At 38.9% G+C, this 25,919-nt stretch overlaps 1 protein-coding gene and 1 pseudogene across 1 annotated transcript; both read left to right on the forward strand.

Moving 5' to 3' along the window:
* The first annotated feature begins 2,044 nt into the window (after positions 1 to 2,044).
* On the forward strand, positions 2,045 to 3,638 carry LOC134370561 (RNA-binding protein 39-like; annotated as a pseudogene).
* Positions 3,639 to 16,258: 12,620 nt separating this feature from the next.
* Positions 16,259 to 19,255, forward strand: ZNF475 (zinc finger protein 475). Its single transcript, XM_063085356.1, has 2 exons — positions 16,259 to 16,433; positions 19,104 to 19,255. The coding sequence occupies exons 1-2, from the start codon at positions 16,259 to 16,261 to the stop codon at positions 19,253 to 19,255; spliced, it is 327 nt and encodes a 108-aa protein (XP_062941426.1).
* Positions 19,256 to 25,919: the final 6,664 nt, after the last annotated feature.

Consider the following 25,919-nt stretch of genomic DNA (forward strand, 5'->3'; position numbering starts at 1 on the left):
CTTTGTCGATCTCTTCATGGATGTTTCCAGTTGCATTAGCATTTCTATTACGATTTGAGAGTGCTATCTACTTCAGTGCAGGAAGAACTAGTTTGCATTTCTCCCATATGGGATAACCAAAATGTTTTAGTATATAAAAATTATAAATTGCCCCATCTGGCCTATTCCCTAATCTGATTCTGTCTCAAAGGTATTAAGTCCTCATCTTTGCAATCAGATCTCAGCACAATCCCAAACGCTTTTCATTTTGTTCTTTCATGGCTGTTCTCTACCTCTCTAGATAACACAATGCTTTAACTTGGCTGATGCAGCTCTCTTGGCATAAAAAAACCTTCCTTCTAGTATTATCTGTCATATCTCTATTCCACTATTGATGCATGTTCAGCTTCTGACAGAAGAATGGGATGGAGTCTGGGATCAGGACCAAGGTGGGGAGGTAAGGGGGGCACTTAGAAAAGGTGCCAGCCTTTGACTAGTTTCTCAAGGTCTGACCATTCATGCATTAGTCTTAAGTTGAACAGACTGATCCTCATTTGTACACTTCTTCTAACCAGTCTTTTCAATATGGGCTTTAAAGCTTTCGTGTCAACAAGCTACAGTACTATTAAACAGTTGTTGGAAAGGTCATGTTGTGTACCAGTTTGCTTGAGAGAGTTTTCCCCTCATCAGTACAAGTGTACTGATTCAATAAACCCACTTCAAATATCACCCATCTCATTGGCTTCTGGTCAACACTCTTCCTTTTCTTCCTACTTCTGACTCCTATGGCACTATGTCCCCCCTCCATGGCATTTATAAATTTCACCTTGTAATTTCATTAGTAGTTTAGGTGTTTGTCTCCTTACTAAGGAGAATTAAGAATTGGGGTTCCTCACAATCTCCAGCACTGTGAAGATGCTGTACTAACTTAAAGGCATGTTGCTGGAAGAAGTAAATGAATAAAATCATGGAGGCAGCAAAGTTGAGGACTGTGGCTTCTAGTTTAGGGGAATGGTGTTGAGTTTGGTGTGGCTGGAAGACTTTTTTCATGGAGCCAAATTTGACTGAAGTCAGCTTGAAGTGTTTGGACTTCATTCTGTAGCCATGGAGAACCACAAAAACTACTGAGATGGTGTCAGACAGGCCAAGTTTGCACAAAAGAGTCAAGTACAGAGCGGAGGGAGGTAGTTGGGAGGTTTCAAATGATATGGCGACTTATCAGCCTAGCTGGAATAAGCAATACAGGACTCAAGGGAGGGGTCTGGTCCATCCACCTCTCAAACTATCCTTTTAGTCGCCACTTTTCAACATAAGATGCCTCATACCTCACAGCCCCATTTAGTTACTTGTGAGTTTATTTCTTGACTAATGTATGCAGGCCAGGGAAAAAGCCTGAACAAAATCAAAATATCTGCAAGATCTGTATTTAGGATTTTCTCGTGGTGGAAACGGACTCATGCTAAATCCTGTCCTCAGATTATTTTTCATACCTTTGTCACTGCTTTTTAAAGTAATGGAGCAGAGAGGTCTGCAGCTTGGGGCAGGTTCTCGCAAGAGCCCATGCTGAGGGTTCTGAGAGAGAGAGAGAGAGAGAGAGAGAGAGAGTGTGTGTGTGTGCGAGAGAGAGAGAGAGAGCGAGAGAGAGAGAGAGTGTGTGTGTGTGTGTGTGTGTGTGTGTGTGTGTGTGTGTGTGTGTGTGTGTGTGTGTGTGTGTTTGCCGACGCTGTTGCAGCGGCGGGTCCTGAGGGCATGTGTGTGGGTGTGTGTGAAGGGGTATGTGTATGTGCGCGTGCGCGTGTGCGTGCGTGCGTGTGCGCGCGTGTGTGCGTGTGTGCGTGTGTGCGTGTGTGTTTGCCGACGCCTGCGCAGCGGTGGGTCCTGAGCTGCTGAAGCCGCCATCCTGCTCTCCCATGCGGGTTCCTCCATCCCATTGCTTCTTTCTAAGGACATCTCCCTGCTACTCACATGAATTCACCTCTGATTCCACTGTGAACCGTCAATCATAAGGGCGAGATGTGTGACACGGGTGGCATCGAACTGTCACAATCCCAACCCTCCAAGGGAAATGGGCGAAGATCTCAGGAACGGCATCGGTCGCAGGACGTCGACAGTGGCCGGCTGCTGGCGTGGATCGGCCGCTCAGGGCTTAGGCAGAAAACGAGCCGTGGATGAGAACAAGCTGAGCAGGGCTGACGGCCACGAAGAACGTAGCAAAGGCGGGGGGGGGGGGGGAGCACGAGCAGAAGTCAAGTAAGTCGTGAACCGAAGCGAAGCAGAGACAGAGAAAGAAGAGCAAGAGCCGTGACAGGAAGCGCAGTGGAAGCAAGGAAAGGAGCCGGAGCCGCTCAAGGAGTCGACATGGCAGATTCAGAGACCGCTAGAGAACTCCTTGGTCCGGATGAAAAGTCAACAGTGCCCTCCGCGGAAGGATTGGGTTGCCTCATAGCGTCAGATTAAGCAGAGGACGTTCCCGAAGCAAAAGCCCATTCAGAAAAGACAAGAACCCTGTGAGGGAACCCATTGATAATCTAACTACTGAGGAAAGAGATGCAAGGACAGTTTTCTGCATGCAGCTGGCAGCAAGAATTCGACCAAGGGATTTGGAAGAGTTTTTCTCTACAGTAGGAAAGGTCCGAGATGTGAGGATGATTTCTGATAGAAATTCAAGACGTTCCAAAGGAATTGCTTATGTGGAGTTTGTTGATGTTAGCTCAGTGCCTCTAGCAATAGGATGAACTGGCCAGCGAGTTTTAGGAATGCCAGTCATAGTGCAGGCATCACAGGCAGAAAAAAACAGCAGTGGCAATGGCAGACAGTTCACAGTTTACAAAAGGGAAGCGCTGGACGTGAGAGGCTTTATGTGGGCTCATTACACTTTTATATAACTGAAGATGTGCTTCTGGGGGTCTTTGAGCCTTTGGGCAGGATTGAAAATACCCAGCTCATGATGAATAGTGAAACAGATCTATCCAAGGGATAGAGATTTATTACATTTTCCGACTCAGAATGCGCCAAAAAGGCATTGGAACAAGTTGATGGATTTGAACTAGCAGGAAGGCCAATGCAAGTTGGTCATGTTACTGAATGTACTGATGCTTCCAGTGCTAGTTCATTTTTGGACAGTGATGAACTGGAAAGTACTGGAATTGACTTGGGAACAACTGGTCGTCTCCAATTAATGGCAAGATTTGCAGAAGGTGTAGGTTTGTAGATTCCACCAGCAGCACAGCAAGCTCTACAAATAAGTGGCTCTTTGGCATTTGGTGCTGTGGCAGACTTACAAACAAGACTCCCAACAGACTGAAGCTTCAGCTTTTGCTACAGCTGCCTCTGTGCAACCATTTGCAACACAGTATTTCCAACTGTCTAACTTGTTTAATCCTCAAACAGAAAAAATTGGATGGGATACAGAGATTAAAGATGATGTGATTGAAGAATGTAATAAACATGGAGGAGTTATTCATATTTATGTTGACAAAAATTCAGCTCAGGACAACGTGTATGTGAAGTGTCCATCAACTGCTGCACCTATTGCTGCTGTCAATACATGGCATGTGGTTTGCTGGTAAAATGATAACAGCAGTTATCTTCCAATTTACCACAACCTCTTTCCTGATTCTGTGACAGCAACACAATTACTGGTCCCGAGTAGACATTAAGAAAGATAGAGTCCCTTATGTACATAGCTTTTATGTCTTTTTTGAGAATTCATCTTGAGTTATCTTTTATTTAAATAAAAAGGAAGAGGCAAGAGTCTACTGTCATTTGTATACAATTCCTGTTACCCTGAAAAAAATTAAAATGTTAACAGGAAAAAAAAATAAAGTAATAGAGTAGAATTTTAGAACTTCAATTAAGTAGCATCATATAAGCATTTAAGTAATGTGCATTTGGCTATAAACAATCAGCAAAATAAAATAGCGTTATTAGAATAATGTAAATTAAAATACTGTAAACACTTTCATTTTGCATTTAAAAGAGAATTTTTTCTACTCACAACACTTAAGGCATCAAATGCATGGGTTTTTTCCACACCAACAACCAATTCAACAACTAGGTATTTCATAATTTAATACAATTCTGACACTAACTACCTGGAGTTAGTGCAGACCCCCACAGGTTGAGGGCTGAGTCCCACAAGACTGCTTCCCACTTCAGAAGCCAGTCACAACTAGTGGGTCCTCGGGTTACTCACACTTCTGTCCGACTTGGCTAAAAATTGAAGATTTTCATGACCATCTCTTCGCATTTGTTAATTTGGTGTAACGGTTCACCAAACTTAGGGAAACGCTTTATTATGTTATTTATGTTACCAGTTTAGTATAAAGGTTATTTTAAAGGATGTGGATGAATAGCCAGATAAAGAGGTACAGAGGGAAAGCTGTGGGGGTGGGGAGTACGTGGAGCTTCAGTGCCCTCTCTGGGTGCCGCACCCTCCCAGCGCCTCAATGCCTTTTCCAAGTGGAAACTCTGCAAACTCCCTTCATTTAGGGTTTCCATTATGTAGGGATGGTTGATTAAACCATTAGCCACTGGTGATTAATTCAAGCCCCTTCCCTTCTTGCAAGTCAGGGGGTGAAACTGAAACTTCCAACCTTCTGATCAGGCCTTACTCTTCCTGGTAACCAGCTCCCATCCTGAAGCTGTCTAGGACCCCAGCCAGCAGTCGTCTCATTAGCATAAAAAAGACACTCATCGCTTCCCGGACATTCTGAGGGTCTTAAAAACTCCTGTGTCAGGAACCCTGAACTAAGACCAAATGTAACAAAGAAAGCTCTTATCACTCAGGAAATTAAAAGGGTTTTGGGAGCTCTGAGTCAGGAACTGGAGGCAGAGACCAAGGATGTAGTTTTTATTGTGTCACAGCATTGTACTTTTATTTTATGCTATGCAAAGCTGTATTCATTCCTAATATTAATTCTAATTCCAACTACTAATTTATTATAATACTAAACTGTATTATATACACAATCATTGAACACCTTTTATGAGTTATTTAAGGAATTTTCAGAAAGTAATTTAGGCTGCATTTAATTTTATCTTTAGAACTGATTTTATTACCTAACCCAGCTTCAGTTTTAACTCTGGAGTTGATATTCTTTTTTATTACTTTATGATTTTTATAAAAATGATACAAGTTCACTATAAAAATTCAAGCCATCAAAACAGTATAAAATTAGCATAAAAATTAGCCCAGACTCCCCTTAATTTGACCTGAGGGAATATTATTTCAGACATGTCTCTACGTACACAGACATATTTAAACATGCATATTTTTTCATGGAAGTGAGATCATAGCATGCAAGTTATTAGTAGTAGAAATGTTTAATTTTACTTGAATTTGCCAAAAAGAAATCAAAGTGAAACTGATGAGTTTGCTGAACTTTAGAAAAATGTTTCTTCACTTAAAAAAAATGGTTTTTGAAAGGACCCACTAAAATTAAAAAATGAAGATAAATTATTAAAGGTTTTGAAAAAATTAACCCCATATTTGAATTTTACAGTGCTTAATTGACTGTTTGACATAAAGGTGATGAATTTAGTGTCATTAATTTCTTTGCACCCCTCTTTCCTATGCCAATTTTAATAATTAAAGTATTTTTATTTGTCAAGGTATATTCCTTTTGTATTCCCTTCTCTAACTATAATTTCTGTAGTTATTTTGCTTTACTTCTATGTTTAACTAGATTAATTGCTCCTCTTTTAGTTACAACGTGTATTTTTGAACATTTATGTTGTTTCATCTCTTGATTGCTTATATTTCATTAATTGAAGTTTTTCAAAGGGGATCAGAAGCATGGTGACTATATAATGTATTGACTAAACAGGAACTCTTTAGAGAGTGAAGAGGAACTATTAACACTTAGCCAAGACAACAAGTATAATAGAACTATTCTAGGCAAAAGAGTACTTCGGATCACCCTAAAGCCGGCAGTGGTGTATTTCATAAGTTCTTGCATGCTTCAGCTCAGTACTTTTGGAGGCATTTAAATTGTGCCAAATGGCTCCTTAAGAAAGGAATCATCTATTTGAGGAAAACAATTGGCTCTGGCTATTACTTCCTGGGGCTGATGGGTGGGTCTTAGGGAGTCCACCAATCAATGGAAACCATATCCACAATTCTGCATACGTGCACATTTTTCTGGGGAAATGACTATAACATTTATCAGATTTTCAAAGGAGCCTATCACCCCATAAACATTTCTTACTAACTGCTATTTCACAACAAATATTCAAAAAGCTACATCCTTGAACCATGTTCTTAACTCCTCTGTAAATGACATCACACAACTATACTTTCACACGATAAGGTATCACTTGGTATTTATTGTAGGGCTAATATAATAAACAAATATAGAGTGTTTCTGATCTGCTAGTAAAACTGCTAGTAATGACTTCCATTTTAGTTTTCGATATCTCTTTCATTTAGATTTATGCAATAATATTAGTGTTAGGAATATTTTTTTCATTCTGACCAGTTGTCATACTTCCTTCTATATGCTCTATTACCTATTGAGTTATGTATTTCACTGTGATTTCCTTTTAACCTAAGCTATTAGAGAAGTTATCAAGAGATATTTGAAGATATTTGAAATAGGTATCGTAATGTAAGTTTTCTGAAACAACTATGTACATTCCTCTTTTATCAATACCTTTCTTGAGGTTTCCCACCAAACTAATCTCTTTTCTTGGTCCTTATTCTTTCCCCCTTGCTGTAATGGTAGCATTACAACTATTTATTTTAAACAGTAAAAATGAATGAATGGATGACAGGTCATCTGTACTGATTAGGAGAAAAGCTGTTCAACGTTCACTTCCTTTTGTGTTACACAGACCTGGCCTAAAGCATTGAACATGAGTTCCTGAACATTCAAAGAGGAATTGACACCGATTCTTTACAAACTATTCCAAAAGATTGAAACGGACGCAAATCTCCCAAACTCATTCTATGAAGCAAACATCATCCTGATACCAAAACCAGGTAAAGATATAACCAAAAAAGAAAACTACAGGCCGATATCCTTGATGAATATAGATGCAAAAATCCTCACTAAAATACTAGCAAACAGAATACAGCAACACATACGAAAAATTATTCATCACGATCAAGTGGGATTCATCCCAGGGATGCAAGGTTGGTTCAACATACGCAAATCAATAAATGTGATACACCATATTAATAAACTCAAACACAAGGACCATATGATCATCTCTATAGATGCTGAAAAAGCATTTGATAAAGTTCAGCACTCATTCATGACAAAGACCCTCTATAAGTTAGGTATAGAAGGAAAGTATCTCAACATAATTAAAGCCATATATGCCAAACCCACTGCCAATATCATCCTGAATGGGGAAAAGCTGAAAGCTTTTCCTTTAAGAACAGGCACTAGACAAGGATGCCCACTCTCACCACTCCTATTCAACATAGTGTTGGAAGTACTAGCCAGAGCAATCAGAGAAGAGAAGGAAATAAAGGGCATCCAGATTGGAAAAGATGAAGTCAAACTGTCCCTGTTTGCAGATGACATGATCCTATATATCGAACAGCCTAAAACCTCTACAAAAAAACTGTTGGAATTGATAAATGATTTCAGCACAGTAGCAGGATACAAAATCAACACACAAAAATCAGTAGCATTTATTTTCTCCAATAGTGAACATGCAGAAGGAGAAATCAAGAAAGCCTGCCCATTTACAATAGCCACCAAAAAAATAAAATACTTAGGAATTGAGTTAACCAAGGAGGTGAAAAATCTCTATAATGAGAACTACAAACCACTGCTGAGAGAAATTAGAGAGGATACAAGAAGATGGAAAGATATTCCATGCTCTTGGATTGGAAGAATCAACATAGTGAAAATGTCCATACTACCCAAAGTGATATACAAATTCAATGCAATCCCCATCAAAATTCCAAAGACATTTTTCTCAGAAATGGAAAAAACTATTCAGACATTTATATGGAACAATAAAAGACCACGAATAGCCAAAGCAATGCTCAGCAAAAAAAATAAAGCTGGAGGCATAACACTACCTGACTTTAAGCTATACTACAAAGCTATAATAACCAAAACAGTATGGTACTGGCATAAAAACAGACACACTGACCAATGGAATAGAATAGAGAATCCAGAAATCAACCCACACACTTACTGCCATCTGATCTTTGACAAAGGCACCAAACCTATTCACTGGGGAAGGGACTGCCTCTTCAGCAAGTGGTGCTGGGATAACTGGATATCGATATGCAGGAGAATGAAACTAGATCCATACCTCTCACCGTATACTAAAATCAACTCAAAATGGATTAAGGATTTAAATATACACCCTGAGACAATAAAACTTCTTAAAGAAAACATAGGAGAAACACTTCAGGAAATAGGACTGGGCACAGACTTCATGAATACGACCCCAAAAGAACGGGCAACCAAAGGAAAAATAAACAAATGGGATTATATCAAACTAAAAAGCTTCTGCACAGCAAAAGAAACAATTAAAAGAGTTAAAAGACAACCAACAGAGTGGGAGAAAATATTTGCAAAATATACATCTGACAAAGGATTAATATCCAGAATATATAAGGAACTCAAACAACTTTACAAGAAGAAAACAAGCAACCCAATTAAAAAATGGGCAAAAGAGCTAAGTAGGCATTTCTCTAAGGAAGATATCCACATGGCCAACAGACATATGAAAAAATGCTCAACATCACTCAGCATCCGGGAAATGCAAATCAAAACCACATTGAGATACCATCTAACCCCAGTTAGGATGGCTAAAATCCAAAAGACTATGAACGATAAATGCTGGCGAGGCTGCGGAGAAAAAGGAACTCTCATACATTGTTGGTGGGACTGCAAAATGGTGCAGCCTCTATGGAAAATGGTATGGAGGTTCCTTAAACAATTGCAAATAGATCTACCATACGACCCAGCCATCCCACTGTTGGGAATATACCCAGAGGAATGGAAATCATCAAGTCGAAGGTATACCTGTTCCCCAATGTTCATCGCAGCACTCTTTACAATAGCCAAGAGTTGGAACCAGCCCAAATGCCCATCATCAGATGAGTGGATACGGAAAATGTGGTACATCTACACAATGGAATACTACTCAGCTATAAAAACGAATGAAATACTGCCATTTGCAACAACATGGATGGACCTTGAGAGAATTATATTAAGTGAAACAAGTCAGGCACAGAAAGAGAAATACCACATGTTCTCACTTATTGGAGGGAGCTAAAAATTAATATATAAATTCACACACACACATACACACATACACACACAAACCGGGGGGCGGGGAGGAAGAAGATATAACAACCACAATTATTTGAAGTTGATACAACAAACAAACAGAAAGGACATTGTTGGGGGGGAGGGGGGAGGGGGGAGGGAGGGAGGTTTTGGTGATGGGGAGCATTAATCAGCTACAATGTATATCGACAAAATAAAATTTAAAAAAAAAAAAAAAAAAAAAAAAAAAAAAAAAAAAAAGAACATGAGTTCCTGAAAGAGAAAAGACATTCACAAAAAGAAAAAGACGCTGCATGGAAAATAGTATAATAATTCCAATAGTGGCCAGTAAAATGATAAAACATACTTATATGAAAAGTTAGTAGATTAAAGTTAAAAGAACTACACACATGTGAAAGCTTTCCTTAAAGTGTTCAAGTGCCTCTGTCTACATCCCGCCTAAATTAGCTTTCCAGGAAGCTAAAAGTACAGAAACAAATGAGCCCTAACAGACTTCATGCATAAAGGCATTTCATTGCCTCCTCCCTGCCCCCCCCCCATAAAATGGTTCACAACTGAAACAACACTTACGTAGATTTAGAGATTAACTTTTTTTTAAAAGTCTTTTACCCTGATGTTAGAAAAGTAATTCCACACCACCAAAATATTATTTGAAACATTGACAGGAAAACTGTTGATCTAATCCTTTGCTCTGCAGAAACTTCAGATTTATCAACTTCCTCTTTTGCCGTCCTTTGATTACACTTGCCTGGAGTTGGCTGGCCCTGGCTGGCAAGGCCCCGTGTAGACAGGGCTCCCTGCCCTCACATGTCCCCCTAAGCCAACTTTCTCAGGCAAAGCTACTGGAGGGTTGTGGATTAATCAAGAAGGGGCCTTCTGCTGGTTCTCCAGGCTACAGTCTCTCTTCCTGTTCCCCTCCTTGCCCCCCATGTACCCACTTCTATCTGAAAACATTAAAGAAAAAAGCTGCAGAGTAAAACCTTGGCAGTTGGGGTAGCGGCCATAACCATAAGCTAGAGATTGCTGAGCCTTCCCTGGAAGTTTCAGACTGGCAAGTGTGAAATTAATGAAAAATAAAATAGGCTCTCCTATCTCTGATCAGATCCACGGTGACACATGCTTCTCTACAGCAGTGGCTAGGTTGTCTGCACTTTCCTAGAGCATGGATTAACAGTGAGATGTTCAAAACCTAAGAATATGGAGTATGTTGCAGGTTCAACTGAAGTTCAACCACAAATATAGAGCATGAGGGAAGCTTTGGAAAATGTAATTTAGAACATCTTAGCCTTTTTATGGCATTAATTTTCTCTCACATCCCTTTAAATTGTTCTGTATGTGTCTTCTGGCCTCTGTGTCTAACTTTTTTTCTTCTAACTTTTCCTTCCAAAGGAAACCTTCTGACAATGTGACATGAATGTCTTCATTCATGACCCATGGCATTTATTTTGCTTGTATGCTTGTTTAGATACTGAATTTGGCTCATACTTTCGGTATGGAATTTTAATAAATTCATTATTCTCAAAGTAAAATGAATAACTTCTCATTTTTAACTAAAAAAGCTGCATTTAATTAAACTTTCAATAAACATGTAAAAAAATACTGAAGAACCTTTAGATGCCATGAAAATTATTGCTTATACTTTCTCTTAGGTCTTAAATTCCCCAAATAATTTTAAAGTCACTTTTCAGGTGTTAGAGCCTGCTGCATGGCTAATTAAAAAGGAAGAATAAACAACTACTCAGTTATTTTTATGAATGTAGGTAGTCTATTGAACTAATTTAGTACAGAGTAATAGAATGAAAATATACCTTAAGTAATATACTTTTATAAATAATATATTTTTTAACAAATGATAACAAATAATATACTTTTATAAAAACTTGGATCATTCATTTTCCATTTTGTTTGGTCTATTAATTGTGGATTTACTTGTCTAGAATCTGTTTTTATTTCTGGTAGGCAGAAATCATAAATCTGTTTCCTTCTAATTTTGATCTTAACCTGTGCTCTCTCCATTTCAGGTGTAACTCCCAACAGTCATAGTTAAAAGCAGACTGATTCTAAAGCACACACATTTACAGTGTTTTATTTCCCTAAAGGGGACCACACCATCAGGTTGTCTCTGCTTTCATGCCACCTGGTGCTACTAAAGAACATATTGAAAAAAGTTCATTTAATTCTACTGAAATTTCTTGCAGCTTCACACCTCACTAGGTCTTTCCCATAATTCGATAACTATTCTTTTCTAATTCAATCACTAGCACATTCCCCACTGTGCCTAATCGCAGTATTTTTCACTGTTCGATTTCCCAGAATCTGAATCTCTTCATTCTCTGATCACTTAGTCTCATACTTAGAAAACTAAGTTCATTTATGTGAGCTCTATCAATTTCCTTACTTTTCTGCAACTGCACGTCTCTAACTCCATCTATTTCCTTTTTCTTCCCTTTCCTCAGTGGCTACCACCTCCAATTACACCCCTGGCCCCATCTCCTCTTGCCTCCTCTGAGGCCTTTTTCTATTGATTATCCTACTTTATCTTGGGCCTAGAGTCTCTGACTGTCTGCCTAGTACACCCCTATCCTATTAACAATAACAAAAGAAATCTTTCAACTTTGCTAATGTCTCAAGTTCTTTCTGCGAGTTTTTTGAAAATGTATTTCCTACCTAAATCATCATTACCTTTCCTGCTCCATTGGCACTAAACTCTCTAAAGTCATCGATGCACAAGCGACTGGTAACTAAATCTAATGGCCTTTTCTCAACTATCCATTATATTTTGTAGCATTTGACAGAGGTGATGACACCATCTTTTTGGAAACCAGAAGTGTTTCCAGAATTCTAAATGGAATCTTTGTCTCCATGCCCTGTTTCATTTCTCCATGTTTTCTGGCTGCAATTTTCCTAACCCAATACCCTTGTTACAGATATTCTCCCAGGAATTTTTCTCCATGCACTGTCTATAGACTCCCTTTTTCTGGAATTTTCATGGTTTTATACATCTTTTTCTGTGTGAATAGCTCTGAAATTCATTAATCCTGGATTGCAGGCCTGTATTTCTTTTTGGGCTGGACTTGCTCACTTTTAAATTCTACTAGAATGACAAACACAACAAGTCCAGAACAGAATCAATGATTTTCTTCTTCTCCAACCTGTTTTTCCTGATTTCTCCCTTTATGTAAATGACATCACCATCTTCCCTGACACCCAGAGTAAAACACTGGGGTTCTCTCAGACCCATGAGTTCCTCACCCCCAGAGCAATGAAGTGCTCAAGCTTTCATAAGTATGCTGCCCTGCTGGCCCCAGGGCAGACTTTCCTGAAGCACAGTTATGGGTTATTGCCCAGCTTAACGTCTTCTTATCATTTACAAAATAAAATCTAGATCTTAATAAGGTATTCATGGTTGTTCACAGCACGGCTGCAGCCTACCTATCTGATTCTAGTTCTCAGTGCTACACCAAACACCAGGCAAGCTGAATTATTACTACTCCCTATACTCACCTTATGATTCCTGCTGTTTCCTCAATCTCTAATGTCCTTCTTCACCCATCTTAGTCCTTGTGGTCTAAATTCTACCCGTTCATCAAATGCTACCTAACTAAAAGTTTCCCTGATCTTCATAACTAACCTCTAAATTTCAATTACATTTTACTAACATAGCTATACCAGCTTTCTTTTACTTGATGTTTACATGAATTTTTTTTCATCCTTTTACTCGTAATCTGTGTCTATATGTTCATAAATTGTCTTTCTTGTAAACGGCATATAGTTAGGTCTTGCCTTTCTTTTTAAATCTAGTCTGGAAATCTGTGTCTGTTCATCGTATTCTTTGGTTCGTTTATATTTACTGCAATTATTGATATGTTTGAAATTATGTCCACCACCTTCGTGTTCTAATTCTATTTGTCTCCCCTCACCCCCCACTTTTTTTTTTTAATCTCTGTTCTCCTTTTCAACCTTTCTTCAGGTTAAATCATCAAATTGTTTTTAGTATTCTATCTCCCCTAATGATTTTTTAGTTATGCCTCTTTGCACGTCTTTGCGCATTCATGGTTACTATGAATATAGATTAAAATATACTATATAGATTAAAATATGCATCTTTATATTCTATTTCTAAAAAACTATTTCAAGAAAAATGAAAGAATTCTATGGCAACTATTGCCAATTTTTACTCCTCACACTTTGTGCTCTTATTGACTATAACTTGCTTTACATGTGTATACTATAAACTTCATTTTTGTTATTATTTTTAAAAAGGCCATAGTCTAAAAGATTTAGTTATGTACATGTACAAAAATTAGGAATTTTTTTACAATCTGTTAGATTGTTTTAATTTATTAATCTGTTTACATTTTATGATATTCCCATTCCTTCTTGTAGAATCAAATTTCTAGCTCATATTTTCCTTTTTGCACTTAGAACTTCTTTCAGCATTTTTTTGTAGAGCAAGTCTGTCAGGAATGAATTCTTTTACTTTTTATCTGGCCAAAGATGTCTTTATTTTACTTTCATTTTTAAAGGATTTTTTTTTATTGGACATAGAATTCTGAATTGATGTTTTAGTTTTGAGGTCCCCCCCCCTTTTAGCATTTAAAAGATGTTATTCCATTATTTCCTGGCCTCTATTTCTTTTCTGATGAAAAATCATCTGAAATTCTTTTCCTCACTTTATTGTTTCTCTTATGTATTGTTTCTGTTTTCTCTCACTGCTTTCAAGCCTATCTTTGGTTTTTAGCAGTTTCACTATGGTATGTGTCTAGTTCTGTTTTTAAATTTATCTTGCTTAGATTTCTCTGAGCTTTTTGGATATGTCATTTGTCGTCTCATTAATTTGAGGAAATTCTCAGTCAACATCTATTTATTTCTTTTGCTTCATTTTTTTTTTCCTTCCTTTTGGGCTCCAATTACATATATGTTAGGCCATTTGGTCTATTACATTTTTTCTTCACCCTATTATCTCTCTCGACCAGTTTGAATAATCTCTCTTGACATGTCTTCAGGTTTGTTGATTCTTTTTCTGTGTGGGCTTTCACTGAAAAGTCCATCAAATTGATATTTCATCTCTGACATCATGGTTTTCATTTTAGCACCTCCCATTGGTTTTATATAGAAATTTTCTCTTTCAGTGTTTTACCTTTATGCTGGAATTTACCATATATTCATTCAAATGTGCTATCCACCTTTTCCTCTAGATTCTTTAACAGATTTAGTATAATTATTTTTAAGTATTTTAAAGCCCTTATAATCTCAATATCTAGACCATCTGTTGGTCTGGTTATATTTAGTACTGTATCTGATGATTGTGGGTCCTATTTTGCACATGTGTGTGAATGCACTCACATTCTGTAGTTTTGATTGAATGCTGGACATTGTGTGTAAAGGAACAGTAGATTCTGAGGTAAAGTATACTTATGCCCAGAAATGAGCATGCTGTCTCTTCTGTCAGGCTGTTAATATAAGTGTCAAGGTAGTCTGTAGTTAAGCAGGGTTTGGACCTCATCTTTGCTTTAGTTATATTCAGTGTACTACAGGCTTTAAATTTTCCCAGTGGTAAACCACCCCTGCCTTCACTTAGTGTAATGCCTGGATTCAAGGGTTTCTGACAGTTCTCCTGTTGCATTCTCAAACTCCTATAGACCCTACATGCCTGCAACACAAGGGGAGTCTCTCTTAGTGATCCCGCCCCTCCTTTATCGTTATACTGCTTTTATCTGGTACTCTGTGCAAGACCTAATTTTCCAGCTCTATCCTCCGACTTAGGCAGGCCCTGTGTTCCAGAATTGGTGGAGTTTTCTCTCAATGTTCCTGCCTTTCCATAGTGTTAGATTGTCACCTCCTGTTAGTGGGGGTAAGCCCTGGTGTGGGGGAAAGTGTACACAGACAGCCCCTGCGTGCCTGTGTCTCAGAGTGTTCATACTTAGGTGCCTTGCCCTTTTCTCTGCAGCAGACAACTGCTGTCTCATAGTTATGTAAGGTTTGAAGTACCAGAGTTTTTTTTCCTTGGTTCAGTTGATCCATTCTCAAACTTAGGCAGGCCTTTTAGTTCATTAATGTACCTTGCCATTTTGAGCCTCCAATGGACTCAAAAATTACGATTCTATAGGCTATTCAATTTTTTCTCATTGTCTGGGTGGGATCAGTGTTTGTTTCTTGTGCCTTTCTATATCCTAGACAGAAGCAGAAATTCCCTATTACATTTTATTCTTAACTCTCCCTTAAATTTGGCTTTTCTTAGAAAACTAAGAAAAGGATTTGAGTTCAAGTAGTTTATTTGGGAGGTGATTCCAAGATACCCAGTAAAGAAGAAATGGGAGGAGAGACAAGGAAGAGCAGACATCCTATATATAGTGTGCTAATAAACAATTGTAGTACATTCCTAGTGGGGACTTCTGGAAGACTGTATGGAATCAGCCTTTATGAGCAAGCTGGGTATTTATCCATCAACTCTCATCTGTAATTGATTAGCTTCCCTGCCTGTGGGCAGAGCCTATTTCAGGTCAGAAAAGGTAGAGAATCACAGGTGTTTGCAGCAGAAAATTGTTGACATGAGGGAATGTGGGTGGGCATAACAGTGTCTGTTATAAACTCTCCAGTGACTCTTATTACTTTACTTTTTAAACATATTGGTATACTACAATACACTACTGATGTTATTGAGAGGAGGATTCATGCCTGATTGATTTTTGTATTCTCCCAGCATGGCAACTCAGGGATAATAGAAGACAATCAATTAGTGTTTATTAAATGAGAAAATACATTTTATATCGTACCAACATGGAGAATTCTAGTCAGTGCTTTTTTATTTCCTCCCAAACCCCCAGTCTCCCATCCCAATCACTCAGACAGCATGGTTTGGTCTCTTGTCAAAAAGGTTAAATTCACCAAACTAGTTGGAATTTTTAAAAAATCATATTGATTTTACAGGTAATTTGAAGGTACTATAATTTTAAAATATAATTTCAAAATATAAACTTTATCTAACAGATATTTTATATTATTTGCAGCCAACAATGGTAAGACGTCCACCAACAATCGTTTGCTACATTTGTGGTCGTGAATATGGAACAAAATCGATTAGCATCCATGAGCCACAATGTCTGAAAAAATGGCGTAATGAAAACAATTTGTTGCCTAAAGAGTTAAGGAGACCCGAACCTAAAAAACCAGAAGTCAGGACCATTACCGGTAAGTTCCTAGAAAAACTAGTGCATAAGGGGAAAATTTTCTTTCTAAACTTATAAGGGTAGAGATATTCTTTTCTTACTTGTTCAAACAAATGAAATCAGTCACAATTACTGCCTTGGCTACAGCCAAGTAGGAAAAAAAGTTCTGGAATGCCTATCCGAAGTGTTGTCTTCAGCTGCTGAGGCATAAAGACACTATGTACTGGCAACACTGCGTGTGAGAGGAATTTACTGTATTTCCCAAAAGTTACTTTCATGTAATATCAAACATAATACTTAAAAAACCTTTGGGGACAATCCAGAATCATGTTTTCAAATATGAATGTGTGTTGGTATTCATAGAGCAGGGATGCCCAACTCAAATGCCTCCAGGGCCCACTAGTCAGGTTACAAAATTAAATAAAATGGCCCATATTTGAAGAAAAGGGAAGGTGGGGACTATGGTGAGCTGGAGAGCACTAGCTCTCTCTAAAGGAGGCAACAGCTGCCCAGTTCCAGCTGGTGTTATCATTAAGAAACTTAGCCTAATGTGTTCATATCTTTCAATAATAAGAAAGAAAATGGAAATTTAGACATCTATATGAAATGTCCAGATTTTAAAAAATTTTACAATTAATTTGTAAAGCACTATGCAAGCCAAATGAAATTGGCACTACACTGCCACACGTAGTCTCATTGCAGAGCCTTGTGCTTACTCATTAAGGGTCTGAGAATAGTTAAGAGAATATTTGTGCCATGAAAGATCAGACTTGATTATCATATTTCTACTGTTGTCATTTTTTCAGTTGATTCCCTAATTTCCCCTTAAAGGAAACTCTTATTTTTAAGAAGAGTGTCTTTCAGTTTATTCATTCCCCTCAAGAAACCATGGATTTGAAGTTCTGGAAGGTTCCTTAGAGGTCGTTTAGTATTCATTAGTCCAAAGCAGTCTTGTTAGAGATGTTACCCAAGGGTAATTTTATAACAACCTACAGAGTGGAATCTAGATTGTCATGATAAAATTCTAGATGCTGCTAGAACCCAACTATTCACAGTCCTTGTCAAGAGGAGGACTTTGCAGACAGGTGGAAAAAGAGCTCAAGATGAAAGCATCCATCTATTGAGATTTGCCCTTAAAGAGATTGTTTACCTCATTGAAACTGTTTTCCCAGCAATTCTGATTTGGTGTCAAAAACCTATTTCCTTCCCTTGTGATCTTTCTCACTTTCTTTCTGTGCTTGACCATAAGTATCACAAGGCTAGAAGTGAGAGGAATAACTGGTTTGGAAGTCTGGTAGGTTCACTATCCAGTTATTGCTTACAGATGGAAAAGATAGGTCCTATAGCTGCACTTCCCTGCAATTTTCCTCTTGGCCTCATGCTATTTGTATCTCTGAAGGTGCCCTTCCTCTCTAGGTAAACAGAATTTACATTACCAATTTCATTCCATGAACTCACTGTAGTCACAGAGTTCAAATAATCCTTCCTCCAGATCCAAAGTCAAAGCCCTCTGAAAAAACAGAAATGTGAAATGTAATGAATCACCTTCGAGTGAGAGTCAATGACTACGCTGGAATTGTTTAGCTCAAAACTCGTATGAGTAATGAGAAAGTCAGTGTCATTCTTTTCTCAACAGAGTCAAAACACTCAAAATGCACATTCATGTCCTGCACAGAAAGTGATACTTGCTTTATCCAAAGAAGAAATGCTAAGTTGTGCTGGGGTTTAAACTCCCATGCAGCAAAAACAGAACATTAGAAACAGGCATGTTAAGGAAGCTAAGGTTTGCCATGGTCATGTTAACCACTAGATAGAAATCATATGAGAATGGCCTAGGTTTTAATGAAGTAATGTAAATTGTGCCAATGAGAAAAACTAAATAATATATTTCTGAGTGCCGAGATACATTTTAGGGGACCTATTTTGAACAATTCTAAGACATAGTCAATTTAATGTACTAAAGCCATTCTATTTAAATAAGGTTTATTAAAGTTAAATCCCACATTGTTTCTCTAAAACAAAGCCATATGCCTTTTTTCCCTATGTTCTGCCAACGCAGATTATACATCTCTCAGCTGTCTTTGTTGTTTTCTTAAGGACACTTCTCTTTGTCAGATTACTCTGTTTGCATTCTTCACTTTAATTTCTTAAAGAATCTCCAAGTTTATGACCATGAAGAGATGATAAACTTTTAGGATATAATTCATCTTAAATTCACTCTCAACTGTCAGTTTTGGCCTCTAAATACATTCCACTGAAGGATTGCAGAAGAGGCAAATACAAATACATGTTATTTTGCCTTTGTAAGCTTGTATTTAGAGTCAGCTGAAAGAAGGCCAAAAGTTATATTTGCAAGATAATAACATGTAAGCAAAGATGTTAATAATTAGCGAAGAATGCATATCATAACATATAAAAAATGTCTTCCCTTTTTAAAATCCAAGAAGTGAAAAGCCTCTGGTTCATAGCTAACTTCACTCAACCCCCGAAAGAGTGAACAGCACTCTTTTTTTTTTTTGGCAAAAATACTGTGACTTGCTTAAAAGCCTCAGTCAACAGGTATTTCCTGAAAATATTTTCCATAAAAAGTAGAGTATGGTTCTCCAGAATGAAAACTGATCCATTTTACCTTTCTTATTCCCTTTTCTTTTTTATTTTCTTTTTTTTTCTCTCTTTTTCTTTAACTTTCTAGCCAAAGGATTCTATGATCTCAATGGCTTAAATGAAGCTGCTTGGACAAGTGCCCAGAGCCAGTTGGTTCCCTGCAATATTTGTGGGCGTACCTTCCTGCCAGACAGACTGATAGTTCACCAACGATCTTGTAAACCCAAAGCTGCCAAGTAAAGCCCTTTTCTCTCTACTGAAGTGTTACAGGAATTAATCCCTTTGAAATAGATAGGGATATAATGGGAGGAGAAAAAAGAGTTGCAGAAAGGAAAGAAGGAAAACTAGAAATGACCAGGGGCTGGACTAGCGTGGGAAGCCCAGCTCAGTGCTTTGCCCACCATTACACAGTGGAGTAGATGCTCTGGTTTTAATAAGCAGCTGCATGTGCGTAGACACAATGGGGACCATTTCACACTTTTGTCAGGCAGAATAACAAGCAGGCTGCTTCCCATCAGAGTTGGCATTTTTGACTAAAGGAAACTTCAGAGCCAATTGCTGCCATTTTTCTTCCATTCCTGATCAAGATTTTGAACCTCACCATTAGGGCCATTACTCAGTGACCAGAGGCTTTGAGGGCAACTTCAGACAACTTCTTAGTCCCAGGAGGAACTGGATTCCTTCCTATCTCTGCGTTTTCTGAAATAATATGCCACTCTCTGCTTCCTCTGATCCTGGGATTTTTTTAAATTGAGTTATTGATTGTGAAGCTCTTTTTCTCTTTCTCTTTTCTCAGAATTTAAAGTACTGTAATCATTTAACTTATACTCCCTTTCTAATGGCAAGAAATGGTACAGCAATACTTCCACACCAGTGCCAGCCTCATGTGTCAGGAGAGTGCTGCAATACAATTCATCAAAGTGGGTGGAGGCTAGCTCCTTTTTTCAATAGTAGAACTCCAGCAAGAGTTCCTTATGCCCTCATAGGGGTTTATAGGTGTTTTATTCTTGAAGTCTAAAAGCCTGCCAAGAAGCTCTGTGTCTCCCCACCCAAGGCCCGTGCACAATAAGTGGGTTGTGAAACTGCTCTGTATTTTAGAGTCCTTGACTGTGTGTTCATTAAGGCGGGGCTCTCCTGGGAGGAGGCCAGGTCCAGGGAGGTGCTCTGCCCAGGAAATTCTGCTCCCCCAGGCAGCGCTGCTTCACCTGGACTCCCAGCAGTTTTGCTTGAGATCTTTGTTCAGTTTATGGCTGAACTCCGGGACCATTCTGGATCCACTGGCTTCCTGCAAGCCTCATATTCATGACCTTACACAGCACAGTCAATTATACAGGCAAATTTATTCAACCTAATATTTTGGTCGTACATCTACTTATTATACAAGGTTAGGTTAATATAATTGTGCTAATCATTCTGTTTTTTTCTGCTTGCTCCAAAGGAAGCAAGAGATGAATTTTTTAAGAAGTCTTTAGATACCTTCAAATAAAAGTCTTAGGAAAGACCTGGCATTTAATGACTCATAGTTGATGGTTTAGTTCTTTCATCTTGTTAACAAAAATGATGAAAACTTGTAATATATATTGAGTGTATTGTGGGTGCTAAGTGTTTCATATACATGAGTTTATATACATCTCACATCAGCCCTGCAAGTAGATATCATTATCCTTATTTTACATATCAGGAAACTGACACTTGGACTAAATTGCTAACTCAACTTCACACTGAGCTTGAGTTAAGGGATGGAATAGAGAAGCAAACTCAGGACTGTTGAACTTCCAAACCCATAATCTTTTTCATTGCTCTTTGGATGCTAAATACTGTCATTAATAAGATGAATGATTGGACAAATGTGAAAATTCTTGCACAATGTTTAGTAACTGAGGCAAATGGGGATCTTAGCCTGCCTGCAGTGCTGTTGCTGGTCTAGGTTTATCTTAGACTGAGGTGAAAACAAAAGTTTGGACTGTGTTGTGTTAGGGGTTCCAAAAGACACTTCTGCATTTTGCTGATATTCAGGAATCAAATAGCAGAGGAAATAAAGCAAAAGTTCTGACCTCCGCTTTGAAATGAGTTGCTACTTGGGGCCATAAAGAGAGATTCTTGGGCAAGACAAAAGAAAAAAAAGTCTTTATCTGTATGAATCCTTACATCTGCAAGTTTCTTGAAAGAATCATCACATCCACAGAGAACTGTGAGCTTGAGGTACATCGAGGTGCTGACTTTGGAGATTCCACTTATGGCTGCACCTCAGCTGGCCTATAAATGTTCCATGAAAGTAAATCTGGAGCAAGCTCAGTTGTAAAGACATCGATCCAAGAGTTCTGGTCCACTATCAAGGCAAGTCATCAATCTGGTCATTAATAGGAAAGAGCTCACCTGCTCTCTGCCAACTGCCATCTGTTACATAGATGTAACAATGAGTTTACATCTATGCAGATCTCTGTAACTCTCAAAAGAAAATAATTTCTTAAACCAATTGTTGGCATCTCCATGAGCTATGAATTTGAACCTTGAAATGATTCCTATTGATACTCTCCTGTATGATGAAGAGCAGATACTAAATGAAGGTACTTGGAACTCTGCACTAACCCAGGCAGTTACTGGTGTGAGATGTAATGTTATTACAGGCATCAAACAACAGTGCAATTCCCTCACTGCTCTGTTACTTGGTGCTGCACAAACTTTAATTGAATTTCCCTCTGGTTGAAGTTATGGGAAGAATTCCAGTATTTCTCAATGCTCATTTGCACATTGAATTCACATCAAAGTTTCAGGACATGTCCTACCAGAACAGAACTGAATAAGCACGTCCTAGTAAGGGGTATGGAGAGGGGCAATCTCTTACTGTAGTGAGCATGTAAATCTCCCAGATCCATTATGAGGGCTCTTCAGGCAGCTTCAAGATAGTATTTTTTTCTAACAAGTATTTCCAACTGGGATCTCGAGGATGGCTCCTGGATGCACTGCTTTAGTTTGGGGAACACTGGTCTGAGTTTTTTAATGGAAAAATAAGCTGCTATTGACAACCAGGGCCACTTCTGAGCAAGGAAGAAAGAGAACAGATATCCAGAGTCCTCCACCCCCTGAAAACCTGAAAAAAGCCCTTGGTCTTTCTGTATTTTTCTGCTTCTGACATTGGCTGCATTTCTTCTTCACACCCTGTCTAAGATCAACTCCTATGGCATGAATTCCATACTAGGTCAGCGCAGGAAATTCCACCCTTTCCTTCCCCGAGCCTGAGGGGTCCTTTCTCTGCTCTGGCAGTGGTCCACCTTCCCTTATCATCTGTGACTTTCATACTGACTCATTGTCTGGCCTGCATGAACTGCCATGCCTGCTTCTGCTGGCCCTGCCTGCTCTCTCTGTGAGCACTATGGTGAGAGATGAAAGGCGAGGTGTTCCTGCACTTGGAAAAAACAGCACAAACAAGAAGCAGTCAAGTTCCCAGTAGATGCCAAATTGGGTGATGTAGAGAAAATGTACACCAGGAAAAACACTGCTACAATATCACAGGATGGTACACCTTTATGCTTAGTTCTTTTTAAATTTTGGTATAAAAATATTCAAATAGATACACTCATAAAGAAAACAATAATGAAGTCACATATTCTCTACACCCAGGTAAATTTAGTTCTTGACATCCCACCGAGGTTGAATTTGAGTGATCTAAATTCCAGCTACTACAAAAGGAAGATGGAGGTGGCAGAGAGAGGTGCTGGGAGCCCAAGATTTCAGGGCATCTCTGGCAATGCCTTTCAGTCCTACATATGAAAACATGAGATTAAGCCAGCATGGTTATAAGCTTAACTGCAAGTGTAATAAAGTGAAACCTGGCCTAGGCAACATGGGGCTAGATCTTACCATTGATTTCCACTCAGCACCCTATAGGCCAAGGTTTTCCAGATGTCTTTTAGTTAACTGAGAATGTACTTGGCAAAATAATGGCCTCCAAAGATGTTGATGCCCTAGTCTCCAAAACCCATAAATATGTTACCTTAAATGGCAAAAGGGACCTTGCAGGTGTGATTAAGGTTCTGGACCTTAAAATGGGAAGATCATCCCAGATTATTCAGGTGAGCCTAATCCAAACACATGAGTCCTTAACAGTGGAAGAAGAGGACTGGCCAGTTAGCGCAGTTGGTTAGGGCACAGTGTTATCACACCAGGGTCGGGGGTTCAGATCCCTGTACCAACCAGCTGCAAAAAAAAAAAAAGTGGAAGAAGAAAGCAGAAGTCTGGGTGAGAGACATTAGAAGGATTAGAAGGATTTAACACTCTGTTGCTGGTTCTGTGGTGTTGGGAGCTATGTTCAAGGACCAAGAGAGTCCTCTAGGAGCTAAGAGTGGCCCCCAGCTGATAGCCAGCAAGGAAACTAGAGCCTCAGTCCCACAACCACAAAGAACTAACTTCTCTCAACCATATGAATTCGCAAGGAAATAGATTCTCCCTCAGAGCCTCCAGAACGGAGCACAGCCCTGCCAAAACTTTGTTTTTATCAGGTGAGTCCAGGGTTAAACTTCTAACTCTACAGAAGAGTAAGAAAATCTTTGTTGCTTAAGCCACTAAGTTTGTAGTAACTTGTTATGGCAAAACCAGACAACCTTTACAAGACGCATAAGGTAGAACCAATAAATCTGTTGATCAGAGAGGAGATAGAGCTCTCAAATCTATAAGGGACACTGGCCACCTCCACTGCTTGCTTTAGTGAGAGGGCAACTAGACAACATTCATTAGGGGCAGATATCCTAAAAAAACTGGCTCCAAGATTTGCCAGTCTTGAATGTACAACAATTTTACAATATATATAATTCTGGATACAGATTTTTTATGTTCTGTTAAGGAAAATGCTGTCTTTGATATTCTTAACTTTAAAACATTCTATCATATGTATGCACTTGTTTTAATAATAATGATAAATGGACAAATGCAGTTGAATTATTTGGTGATTGACTTTTGGCACCAATAGCCCCATAGCCTTGCTCTGCCTGCCTATCTGTACTGACAGTCATATTTCTTTTCTTGAGCTGCAAAAGGAAAATAAGTGCATAATCTAAGATGGTAGACATTCTTACAGGAACCTCTAAATAAGGTACTGCCTGAAAAATAATCAAACTTCCAAACTCTGGAAGTGCAGATATGTTTTGAGAAAATTCCAAAGTACTCTTGTGATTTTCACCAGGGCTTTCCTGAGAGGCCATGTGCAGATCTAAAAAGTAGTTTACCATCAAAATAACTTGCTTAAGTACAGGGGAAAGGCGGACAAAAGCACCTAACTTGAGGGCTAACATTTGGCTAAATTATCAATCAAGAAATTTGCCTTCAATACCTTCATCTCCCTCTTTGAACCTTCTGCCATCTGTCCCCCATCAAGGTTTCTCCTACCATCCCCACCACCACCTAAACTTTTATTCCTGTTGGAGCAAAAACTCACGTGCTCCATGCTCCAGATAGTCCTCCATCTCCCACAATCTACCCTTCAATATTTTACAGCCTGGGTTCCCTTCTCAACTTTTCACTAGGTACTTCATTGGATAGAAATCTGAGGAGCTCATCTATGCTAAGGAGTTCATGGGAGATCATGATTGAATGCACTCCCTTTCAGATGATAGAGTTATTTTAAAAGAATCTTCCTAGAATTATTATGTCTTTATCCAAAGTAATGAAATCCATGTGGTGAAATTTTAGACAAATGTTGGAATGGAGGTCAAGAGGTCATGAGAAGTGGGCTTTTCCTTAACCATTAGTTTCCTTATCCCACCACATAGACCTCTGCTAATTCCACATCTGAGTAGGAGCATTTCTGATTGATAGAGTGTTTATTTACAGCTTATACTGAGGAAGGCTGGTTGCTGTAACAAATAGACCCAAAACAATATAATGCCTTAAATAAGATAGAAGTTTATTTCTCGCTCTAAAAAGAGCACTGGGCAAGCGAGCAGTTGGTAAGAAGTCCCTCCTTCATGAAATCATTCAGGGCCCCAGGCTGATGAAGCCTCTGCTGTTTTCAACTTCAACACGTGGCGCTCAAACGTTGCCCTGGGGGATCTTCTCCTTTCAGCCCATCCAAAAGGAGAAAAGGACGAGGAGTTGCCCATTTGGCAGGTTTGTACAGGCCAGACCGGGAAGAAATGCACATCATTCCACTCACACTCACTGGCCAAATCTCAGCCACATGACAGTACCTGAATGCAAGGGAGTTCTTGGTGTTTGGGCCAGCAAGGGGTGTGTAACCCTGGAAGGCCAGAGAACATGGATATGTAGTTAAACCTGCTCAAATAAAACATCATCAAACAACACAAGAGGGAACGTAATTGTGCCAAATGTTGTTGCACATGCTGTAACTTCTGCAGACAAAGGAAGTGGGAGGACTGAAGTCGTTAGAAATCTTCACAGCAGAGGGAAGTTGGAGCTGGCCCTGAAAGAATAAAAAGATAGAGGCAGCAGGGGCACTAGAGGTCACCCCAGGGAAGAAACCCACAGAAATTGTGGGCTATGCCAAGAATTGCAGAGTTGGATATGTTTGTTTCCACTCTAGTTGACCTGTTTTTCTTTGTTACTCCCTGGAGTTTGTCTACGGGATTTCCTGATCATTTGATAAGGCATGTTACTTTCCCTTAATCTGTTGTACTTTCTAGACCACAGTTTCCTAACCAACGTGCCCACTATTGGTGTACTAACACATTAATCCCTTTGGCTCTACAGGCTGTCTTCCAGGGCCTGCGGTGTTCATCTCTGGCTATAAGCAGCCTCACTGGTTAACACTAGTTGCAGTACCAAAATTAGCACTTTCCAGAAGTGCTGTAAAGTGAAACACGGTGGGATGCCCTATAGCTTACATGTTGATGAGTGACATTGATCATGGCGAGGACAAACACAGAACCCTTAGCATTCTAGACGGTAGGAT

This window comes from Cynocephalus volans, chromosome 2 (genome assembly GCF_027409185.1).
Source record: "Cynocephalus volans isolate mCynVol1 chromosome 2, mCynVol1.pri, whole genome shotgun sequence".
Lineage (NCBI taxonomy): Eukaryota > Metazoa > Chordata > Mammalia > Dermoptera > Cynocephalidae > Cynocephalus > Cynocephalus volans.

What these genes read in the sequence shown, in the direction of transcription:
- ZNF475 (XM_063085356.1), top strand. Translation starts at nt 16,259, where the DNA reads ATGGTAAGACGTCCACCAACAATCGTTTGCTACATTTGTGGTCGTGAA. An exon ending in AGAAGTCAGGACCATTACCG is followed by an intron (nt 16,434 to 19,103) that starts GTAAGTTCCTAG and finishes TTAACTTTCTAG; the next exon opens with CCAAAGGATTCTATGATCTC.